The 10,859-nt window shown below is 33.6% G+C and overlaps 2 protein-coding genes across 2 annotated transcripts; one reads left to right on the top strand and one right to left on the bottom strand.

Annotated features, from left to right (window-relative positions):
* Window positions 1-405: 405 nt before the first annotated feature.
* On the top strand, window positions 406-1,967 carry LOC7497770 (uncharacterized). The gene is made up of 2 exons (XM_002311854.4): window positions 406-944; window positions 1,104-1,967. Exons 1-2 carry the CDS (start codon window positions 675-677, stop codon window positions 1,233-1,235), a joined length of 402 nt encoding a protein of 133 aa, XP_002311890.1. The 5' UTR covers window positions 406-674; the 3' UTR covers window positions 1,236-1,967.
* Window positions 1,382-6,681, bottom strand: LOC7497769 (uncharacterized). Its single transcript, XM_024607410.2, has 9 exons — window positions 6,252-6,681; window positions 5,743-5,989; window positions 5,365-5,624; window positions 5,014-5,153; window positions 4,096-4,273; window positions 3,385-3,967; window positions 2,723-2,835; window positions 2,118-2,361; window positions 1,382-1,764 (listed from the first exon to the last, which is right to left on the bottom strand). Exons 1-9 carry the CDS (start codon window positions 6,431-6,433, stop codon window positions 1,540-1,542), a joined length of 2,172 nt encoding a protein of 723 aa, XP_024463178.1. The 5' UTR covers window positions 6,434-6,681; the 3' UTR covers window positions 1,382-1,539.
* Between the last annotated feature and the right edge of the window lie 4,178 nt (window positions 6,682-10,859).

Genomic DNA, 10,859 nt, shown 5'->3' with positions numbered 1-10,859 from the left:
TACTTCCAAATAGGGAAAATGAAAACCATTCTTTCTGCCCATATAAATTTCACTAGCAAATACTCCAAAGAGTATTTCTACTCAATAAAAGCTTTGATCCATCTAGTTAGTTTATAAATGCTAATCAATATTATCTCGACTTTGAATTTTATATTTTTATGCTAATAATTAAAAATTAAATTCATTTTATAATATTCATTAATTACCAAATGAATGAATTGTGAGCTTAGATTTTTATTATTATTTTTTAAACTTGTAAATTCAAACAAAATTTTGAGTCCATTTTTTTTTTTTTTAAGAGAGTAAGTATATTTTGAAATCAAAAGCATTAATTTGTCCTCGAATCAAACCCCATATCAAAGACTCGTTCAAAATAAATACTTGCATTGCTACAATAAACATGTATTCGATGTGAAAAAGAAATAATACTTGAGTTGGCCCGAGAGTGGGTTGGGCCCTAAAAGGTCCGGACACGCGGTGCGGAGCCGCCTCAGATCAACAAATCCACCAGAGAAGAGGGGAACCGACCATCCTGAAATCTTTCCTAATTATTTCTATTGTGTTGGGCGTGGGTCTTCACGTCGTATTCTTACTTCTTAACCGTTACCACCACTCGTGATTGCAGTGTCAATCGGATCTGGGTTTGGGTTGATTTTTTTCTTTTTTGAAAAAAGATGGGAGATCAATTTAGGGGTTCAACAACAGCCATTGATTCCTCTAACATTGGCTTTCAGCTCTTGAAGAAGCACGGGTGGAAGGAAGGAACTGGCCTTGGGATTTCTGAGCAGGGGAGATTGGAGCCTGTGCAAACATATTTGAAGAATAACAAGCGTGGACTTGGGGCTGATCATAATAAGAAATTACTTGTGAAGAAGAATAACACGACCGAGTCTTCTTCTGCCCCAGCTTCTTCTTCTTCTTCCTCCAAGGACAAAACCAACCAGGTTAGGGTTCTTTTCTTTTTCTAACAAAATAAAAATTAGCTGTTGTTATCCCGACTTTCACCATCACTCTACTAGTTTGTGGGCTTTTTGGATTGATCAACTCTGTTATCTTGATAACAACAACTAACAATGATGTCATCCCGTTTTTGTGAATTTCAGGATCGCTCTTCTTCAAGGAAATCCAAGGCACTGTCTAAGAAACAAAGGAAGATGCAGGAGCTGGAGAAGCGTTTACAGGATAAGGAATTTGAGCGGGGTTTTTTTCGCGAGTTTTGGCCTGATAATGTTTGACGATGGAAATAGATCATCCATCCCTTTTAGAATGCCTCGGCTTAGGTTTTGTACAGCAACTCTGGAATTATTTCATGCCAAAATTTGCAGGCAGGACGGGTCCTTGTTTCTTTCTGTAACTCAAATTTTAAATGTTAAACGTATGGTGTTCAAAATCATACCATCATGCAATGGCCTTTTTACTTTCCAGGCCTTTTAAAGAAGAAGGACCTCTGCTTCCTTTCTATACAGTATGTAATTCCTTTAGCAAAACATCTATGTGCTTCAGCATTTACAACTTGCAGAAGAATCGGTCTTGGATAATTCATTTCCATTTCTTGTCATCCTGTTTGATGAGCTGAACAGGAGCGACTGGTATCCTGACCCACCATTCTCTTAATCGTCTCAGCCACCTATCACTGCTTTCTTTTCTGTAAGGCATTTCCCTTGTGAAAGCTTCTAGAAATACCAGGAGAATCAGATGCTGCAGAGACGCAAATGCAAGCACAGCAGCTACGAAAACCAGCAATAGAGCAACCCTTTCTGTGGCCTGGCATAAAGGGGAGGCATCAATTAGCAAGTTTATCATGAAACAGGACTTGGCTATTCTCAGACTTCCTGTCCACATGTACACTTTCAAATGAGAAAAGCTTTGTTTTGCAGCTTCTGGTTTCATAGATATTGACTACCAACTGACCATTTTGTAATTCATCTATGCTTATGCTATTAAATAAATGCATTCTCCTATTAGTATATGGATTTTCAACTCAAATTGTTATTCACAGAAGCATTCCACACACGTTTAAGGAAACACATCAGAAGCTCTATCATCCAATATGTAAATGCTCCATTGCAGAAAGGTTATGCTACATAGATTGGATTGAGCTCCATTAGGACATATACCTGGGGAAGTACTGCAAGCAAGATAGCTCTTAACTTCAGAAGAACAATGTTTGCTGTCTGAGTTAGTCCTTCAACTTCTGTGATGGCTTCTTGCAATGTCAACAGCCGCTCTACAGCATTTTTATTTGGGGGAGCTGTAACCCTGAAGGCTTCTAAGGGCATCTTTTTGCTGACATAACTTCGTACCAACATTAGAACCGCACACCACACAAAAATGGATGGCAATATATACCTGGTCCAACCCCTATAAATAATCATGAATCATTTTGTTTAGTTGGTTTCTTCATTCACTTGTGATGAATTGAAAATGTGCATGGCATGGCAAAAATGAGCATTGAAGGATGTCAACTTGCAGTTCGTTGAAATATGAGAAAAGCGGAGAAATCAATGGATATATAAGACAACTCCAAAACATGAAGAAATCCAGTTTGGCAGATGCTAAGCTTCAAATTAATAAAATTCAGTGCCAATAATTAGTTCGTTAATGTATCAAAGTGCTAAAATCATAGACTATCAGACCATCAAATCATTATCTCCAGAATAAAATTTATGTCATCCTTCTATAAGAACCAATAATCCAATTAGCATTGCTTAAGAAAAACTACCATAAAATAGCACAGCAGCTTAACACCAGAAACACCATCGATTTGAAAGGATCTTCCCAAGAGGCCAAATGATGGAGACGGCCAGCTGATTCTATAACCGGGAATAGCAATTCCTATAATGGAGTAGGAAAAAACAAAGAAATTATAAATGGAATGAGCAAAATTTGATGATATAAGCTTTATATTTATGGCAATTCCAGAGAAAAAATCCACAATCATAAAAATCTTCAATGCCAGAAAAAATAAAACCTAGATGACTGTCTATTCAAGGGACGGGGCATATAAATATCCTGCAAATGATACTTCAAGGCTATCTCACTTGAAAAGATCAGCAGTATAGAACTTAAATTAGAGAGAGAGAGAGAGAGCTGCACAATGATTGAAATCATTGCAGCCAAGTAGTAATATTTGACATGGTAATGGTTCAAAAAGTTCTTTTTGCCTGGGAGTCTAGCGTACTGAAGATCTGGTTGATCAACCAAGCTTCCTGTCCAAAGAAGCGTGGAGGAAGTAGCCCACCAAAACTTTTGGGGAGCGTAAGAAACCCTACTTTCATGATGATAAAAGAAGTGGTGCAATTAGATTTACTACCTTAGAAACTCAGTTATTCTATATGTGACTTTGTCCTAGTAAGCTGAATTTAAAGGAACTATTATAATAACCTTCATTACTGCAACATTTGTATCAATCCCTTCAACCTTCACTTTGTCCACTGTTGCCCGTGCAGCTTCAGCTTTCCCAGTATCTGACATTGACTGTTTCACAGATATTTCCAAAGGATTTGTCTCACCAGCCCAAAGATCCCCAAATGCTATAACTTCTACATCTAGATTTGCTTCTTTTTGTAAGATAAATCCAAGTTGGCAAAGTGTCAGAAGTGCAACCGGTGAAAGTCTCAATTGCTGTTTTGCATGTGGGGATCCACTAACAGGAGTTGCATTCAGAAGTGCCAGGCGACTGGACAGAGTTTCCAAGATCATATCTCCCCGGGGAAGACTTTCAGCCAGTTTAAAAGCAAGCAAGGTTTTGTAATGAGATGAAAAGCAGCAGAGAGCTTCTCTAACTGCGCGACATCGAAAGATGCCCAGGATAGCCCTTGCAAGTACCTCCAACCGCTGAGTCTCATTGAAGTTGTTTCTTTGAATGAATCTGTGCGCATGCAGGATCTCAAGACACACATCCAACCAATAGTCCCGTCGAGAATTGCCTTTGAATTCAGGAAACTCAAAATAAACAGGCTCTGCTCTGAAGCAAAAGAAAGGAAGGAGGACGAGAAAGTTAAAGACAGTTGAACACTTGACATGTCTACTATGTAAGCTCGTCAATTATTCAAAATATCAAAATTCAATCTGCAAGGTTATCAAATAACATACACAGATGTTGATTTGTACATCACAGCTTTATCAAAGAGACGAGCACCCAACGGTCCGGTTAATTCAGGTTTTATGACCTGCTTCATATCAGATGCCAGATCATATCTAACAGCTTTATCATATAAACCAACTCCCAATGACTCAAAGTAGATAGCATGATTAGTCAGTGTCAATCGGCCTACACAACACAGAAAGTAAACAAATTGACATGCATTAACAGAGTCCTTGACAAATTTTAACTAAAAAATCAATCCATGAACAGGGCACACTGACCCAAAACCAAAAAGTTCTACCTCTACATTGTTCTTGTAAGTAACAGGATCTACATATAAGCATCAAAAGGTACCAAAAGAAAACCCTCCAACCATTCATTATAGTTCACACAAATTTGAGCTGTGTAACTCTGGCACGCCATACAAATACCTTTGAAATGCCAGTGAAGACATCTTTAATAGAATAGGTCACCACAGATGAATGCCAACCAGTCTTGTGCTTGCATACACAAGATCATCAATTTGTCAAAAAGAGAGAGAGAGAATTGACATGATTTTTTTTCATTTGAGACGTGTTATTTCCTGAAAATATGAACTTCAAATGACCAAGGTCAATGTCACACCTACATTTGCCAACAAATCCAGTCAACACTAAAAAAAACTTGACCTAAAAAGAGGACATGTTCATAGAGTAATCAAATGTTATCAATCAATGAAAGTGGAAAAGGGCACATTCACAAACCAGTGTCCACAACATACACAATCAACACAATAAGCCACTATTATTATCCAAAATGCAGTTTGAGGCTTATTAACATGTCAAAATCAACAAATGATGCAATTAAAGGGTTAACAGATCAAAATCAACAAAGATGACGAGGTTGATCTGATCCCTTGATATCTTGCTCTGCACTTGGCAACTCACCTGGCCATGCTGAGATTCCAATATGCTGTAGAACAGGTTGAATGGGAACTGTACCGTCAACATCAAGGATGATCTCTCCTTCAGCAAGCTGATGGTTGGAAATCAAGGGTCCTGGTGTGTTCTTTGCGCTCCTAATAATCCTGCAGAAATAGAAGGAGCCACAATGTAAGTGAACACTGAGATTTTCTTCCATCTTGCATAGTCAAACCACAGAGAGAAATGGAAAGGCAGATACGGAACAAGGACAGGTAGGTAAAAATGTTTATGGAGATTTATAACAGAACTTGTTGTCTTTCCGATACAATGCCATTAGGAAATGGAAAAATAAAATGAAAAGAGAGCAATGGATACTTGTCAAGGCTGCGAAGGTATTTATCATAAATGAGAAAGTGAAGTCTGCTGTCTGAGGAGGTAGTGAGCGAATCAAAAAGATTGTGGACGGTTATTACGTCAGCAACAGCAGGACAGGCAGGAGCAATACGGGCAAAAGCCTCTCGGCCAACAGTTGTTGTGTCATCAACCTGAACAGCCATACTAGTGGTAGTGGAGTAAAAAAGGGACCAGCCATCCTCATCCTCCTCTTGTCGTTCACCGGAAGAGATGCTGGTTTCCTACAATTGATGAATAGAATATAAAAAATTTATAGAGCGTTTGAATAATAATAAAAAGAAGAAATAAGAAAAGTTATGCAGCCAAAAAGTAAGGGGTTGGGGTTGGGGTGCGTCTCACATTCTGTAGTGAATCGTTAACGGGAAGGGCACGAGTAGGCGAGTCCCAAGCAAGCATCATGTCATAGGTGAAGCGACGGAAGTCCTTGTCACTCAAATAATCAGAACGGGTTGTGATAATATGATGGAGAGCTCGATAGCAACAAAACTCAAGGAAAATCCTTGTATGTTTGACCAGTTGCTGACTATCAGCCTCATGCTCAACATCAAAACGACGCTGTAGCTCTTGCACTGAGACTGCAAGGATTCTGGAGAACCATCATCAACAACAGGTGGTTCATTTCTCATCAATTAAATGCCATGCTTGTTCGTTATCTTCTTTTTTTGTTTGAAAATAAATAGATAATCCCGGCAATAAATTCAAGAATGTATGTAATCAACGAGGCTGAATTGACTTAAGAAAAGAATCCAATTAGCCTAAAATAAATAAATAAGTAAAGAAAGAAAACGGAGAATGGTGAATGGAGAATGGAAGGAAATAAAGATGTAAATAAAGAAATGATTAATTACTTGGAAGAGCGAGAGAGTACGGAATGAGCGAGAGGAGAGAGGTGGGGAATGGTTGAATCGTCGCCGTCGCCGTCGCCGTCGCCGTCGTATTGATAATTATTTTTATTATTTGTATTAGAGGATTTGGTTGGGTGAAAGAGGGTTTGATGGCTTTTCATGAAGTTCTTCATCATCGTCTCCATTTCTCCTCAGCTCCTTACTAAAATTACACTCCAATGTATTGTAATCCTATCATCCGCGCCATTTAACTTACTAGTCACCAGTGTTTTGGCGGGCACGGGCACGATTACGAACACGATCACGAACACGATGGACCAGATCAACGTTATACATCTCCCTCCGGCTCCTCCACGCCTTTTCTCTCCTCTATTCTTTCTTGCGGGTTATGGAGTGGGAAATTTATTTTCCAGAATTGAGAAAATAATTTTCACTCTAGTAGTTCGCATATAGCATTATTATATTATATTTTATTTATTAAATTAAACTATAACTAAAAGGAGTCAGTGTTTTACTGTGGACTGTAGGTGTTTTTTTTTTTTTTTAAGGTTATCTAAGTTTTTTTAGCTGTTTTTTTTTATACTTTTTAGGGTTTTTTTTTGCTTTTTTCTTTATTTTTTTAATTAATTTTTTTCGTTTAGTTTAGTTTGTTAATGTTAAATTTCTTTTTATTTAGTTATTAGACTTTCATGACACATATCTCGAGTTTCACGGGTTAACCTGGTTTCACGGGTGAACCCAGTTAATTCCGGGTTGACCCGTCAATTTTTATTATTATTATTTTCATAAATATTTTTTTTTTAATTTAGTTTGTTAATGTTAAATTTTTTTTTATTTAGTTATCAGACTTTCATGACACAAATACTGGGTTTAACAGATTAACATGGTTTGACGAGTTAACCCGGATTTTTTTTCTTTTTAATTAATTTTTTTTGTTTAGTTCAGTTTGTTAATATTCACTTTTTTTTTATTTAGTTACCAGACATTCATGACACAGATCCCGGGTTTAACGGGTTAACTTGGTTTGACGAGTTAACATGAATTTTATTTTATTTTTTGCTTTTTTTTTCTTTTTAATTATTTTTTTCGTTGCGTTTAGTTTAGTTTGTTAATGTTAAATTTCTTTCTATTTAGTTTTTTTTCTTCTTAGAGGTTTTTTTTCTTTTATTTGTTATTTTTAATTAATTTTATTTAATTAATTTAGTTTATTAATATTAAATTTTTTTCTAAGTAGTTCTCGACTGATGCCTTTAGTTTTTTTTTTATGCCTTTGGCTGTGAACTGCACAGTGCAGTCCACTGTGAAAAGCCTGATGCTTTTTTTAATTAATTTTTTTTGTTTAATTTAAATTGTTAATGTTAAATTTTTTTCTATTTAGTTATCAAACTTTCATTACACGGATTCTGGGTTTGACAGGTTAACCTGGTTTGACGAGTTAGCCCAGTTAATTCTGGGTTAACCCATTAATTTGTTTTTTTCTTTTTAACTATCAAGCTTTCACGATGCAAATTCAATGTATGACGGGTTAACCTGGTTTGAAGGGTTAACCCAATTAATTCATATTTTTTTTTCTTTTTTTTCATTAGTTTTTTTTTTCCTGTTGGTTTTTTTTTAACTAATTTATTAAATTATCACACTTTTATGACACAACCTTGCAGCCAGACCCATGTCCAATGTTATTGGGTCTGGTATTGCAATCCAGACATTTTTATGCTAAGGGTTAACCCAAGTTTAATGTTATTATTAATATTATAAACATTACTCTTGGATCAGGCGTTGCAACCAAACCTGAGACTCTTGGGTATAACTTTGTAAAAAAACCTAATACTTTTAAATCTTAACTATTTTTAAAATGCAAAAAATAATTGACCCGCGGCATCGCGCGGGGCATGTAACTAGTAGAATACTCTAAAAGGCGTGGGATATTCACTGTAGCAGCAGTTTTTTTTTTTTTTTTTTGCTTTTGTTTTTTTTTTACATGTTTTTTTTTGCTTTTTTTTTTACCCAAAATTGATTTCTTCTTCTTTTTTTTGTTTTTTTTTAAAAAATTTTTGTTTCAAAATTATGTTTGCTAATTTTTTTAAATATTGAGCTGATTGAAAATTTAACTATATAGTTTTTTTCTTTAAAACATTGTAAATTGCTATAATATTCTCATACATTGTTTTTTTTTTAATGATTTCTTTATTTTTTTTTTCAAAATGGTCTTTGTAGATTTTATTTTTTTTATATTAAGTTGGTTGAGAATTTAGCTTTATAGTTTTTTTAAAAAAAAAAACAAAATGGATTGCTACGGTGTTTCCCCCACATAGTTTTTGTTTTGCTGCAGTGTTTCCCCTTATATTTTTTTAAAACATTATCTTTATCAAAAAAATTTTCAATATTGAGCTGACTGATAATCTAGCTTTAGCTTTCCCCATATGTTTTTTTTATTTTTTTTATTTTTCTTTTTTTTCCAAAATTGTCATTTTTTACATATTTTCTTTTTTTTGTTTTGTTTTTTTCAGAATTATTTTATTTTATTTTATTTTTTTACTATTGAGCTGATTGAAAATTTAGTTTTTTTATCTTTTTCTTTAAAACACTGTAGCTTTCCCCACGTGGTTTTTTTTTCGCTTTTGTTTCCTTTTTTGTACATTTTTTTTTCATTTCTTTTACCCAAAATTGACTCTTTTTTTTTTAGATAGTCTTTGTCGGTTTTTTTTATATATTGAGCTGGTTGAGATATTAGCTTTGTAGCTTTTTAAAAAAAAATACTATGGATTACTACAGTGTTTCCCTTACATGGTTTTTGTTTGGCTACAGTGTTTCCCCCACATGTTTTTTCTTTAAAATTATCTTTGTTAAATTTATTTTTTCAATACTGAGTTGGTTGAGAATTTAGCTTTAGCTTTAGCTTTCCCCACTTTTTTTTTCATTTTTTAAAATTTTCCCCACGTTTTTTCATTATAATTATAATTATAATTATTATTATATTGTATTATATTATATAACTGTTTTTTTCTTTTGTTTTTTCTTTTTATTTTTTTTTATGAATTTTTTTTGTTTGATTTAGTTTGTTAATGTTAATTTTTTTTTATTTAGTTATCAGATTTTCATGATACGAATCTCGGGTTTGATGGGTTAACCTGATTTGACGAGTTATTTTTTTTCATTTAGTTTAGTTTGTTAAAGTTAATTTTCTTTCTATTTAATTATCAGACTTTCATACTTTCATGACACTTATCCTGGGCTTGACGGGTTAACTTGGTTTGATGGGTTAACCCGGTTAATTCTAGGTAAACCCGTCATTTTTTTTCTATTTAGTTATTAAACTTTCATGACGCAAATCCCAGGTTTTACGGGATAACCTGGTTTAAAAGGTTGACCCAATTAATTCAATGTTTTTTTTTCTTTTTTTTCATTAGTTTTTTCCTTCCTGTTGATTTTTTTTTGTTTTTTTTAATTAATCTATTTAATTATCACACTTTTATGACACGACCTTATAACCAGATCTACATCCAGTATTCGTGGGTCCGGTGTTACAGCCAGACTCACTTAAACTTGGGTCATGTAAGTTTAATTTTATTATTAATATTATAAATATTACTCTTAGGTCAGGCGTTGCAGCCAAACCCAAGATTATTGGATATAACTTTGCAGAAAAATCCAAGATTTTTATTTATTTTATTTTTTTTAATATGTTTTATGCAAAAAAAATGACCCGCGGCATCCCGCGGGTATCAAAACTAGTTACAAATTATAGGTTGTGAAATATATATGTGACTCGTGTAAAATATTTTTATTTTCTATATATAAAAAATATATATAAGTTTTTTCAATAGTTTAAAAAATTTGAATTTAAATTAAAAAATTTATGTTAATCATATAAATCAAGAATTATATTCGTGAATAAATAAATAAAAAGTTATTAAATATATCTAAAAATAAAACTTGAAAAATTGAGAGACAGGTGTATATCAAAATATTTAACCTGACGAGACATTTATCTGGTTATATTTACTATATTTTTTTATTTAAGCAAACGATAATATAGATAAAAATATAAACTAAAAAAATATATAAAAAATATATAAAAAAAATCATTAATTTAAAAATAAAAAAAAAACAAAGGTTAGACGCTGATAGGTTTGATAAGCTAGGCTAGCTTGCTTGACCCATTTTGTCAAGACCTACACCCGATTGAACCCTTAATTTTTTTTGTTTACAATTAGGGTGAATGACCAAATTTTTTTGAAAAAAAAAATCAAACGAAGCGATTGAACTCTTAATTTTTTTTGTTTGCGATTAGGGTGAATGACCAAATTTTTTTGAAAAAAAAATCAAACGACGCGTCGTTTGATTTGTTTAGATTCTACCCACATCATACTTAAAAAAAATTTCCTCAAAAACTTGTTTTTCAACCCCTTTTTGATCCAAACATTGCAAGGACCATAATAAACTTATATATGGCCTCAAAAAACCGCCACAACAACCACAATCAACTTAAGTTCAGAACTGTTTTTTTATAAACTTTAAATGTAAAAAAAACACTTAATATAAACTTTCCTCATCAAATAAAACCACTTGACACAAAAATCATCTATTTCAGTGGCCTAAATCAGTGTCAAT

Source organism: Populus trichocarpa, chromosome 8 (genome assembly GCF_000002775.5).
Source record: "Populus trichocarpa isolate Nisqually-1 chromosome 8, P.trichocarpa_v4.1, whole genome shotgun sequence".
Taxonomy (NCBI): Eukaryota; Viridiplantae; Streptophyta; class Magnoliopsida; order Malpighiales; family Salicaceae; genus Populus; species Populus trichocarpa.
This window is presented reverse-complemented; position numbering and strand designations above follow the sequence as displayed.

Excerpts from the sequence above, each read along its gene's own strand:
- LOC7497770 (XM_002311854.4), top strand. The coding sequence starts at position 675 with ATGGGAGATCAATTTAGGGGTTCAACAACAGCCATTGATTCCTCTAAC. Across the intron at positions 945-1,103 it reads CCAAGGACAAAACCAACCAG|GATCGCTCTTCTTCAAGGAA; the intron begins GTTAGGGTTCTT and ends TGTGAATTTCAG.
- LOC7497769 (XM_024607410.2), bottom strand. The coding sequence starts at position 6,433 with ATGGAGACGATGATGAAGAACTTCATGAAAAGCCATCAAACCCTCTTT. Across the intron at positions 5,625-5,742 it reads TTAACGATTCACTACAGAAT|GAAACCAGCATCTCTTCCGG; the intron begins GTGAGACGCACC and ends CATCAATTGTAG. Across the intron at positions 1,765-2,117 it reads TGCTTGCAGTACTTCCCCAG|GCCACAGAAAGGGTTGCTCT; the intron begins GTATATGTCCTA and ends CCTTTATGCCAG.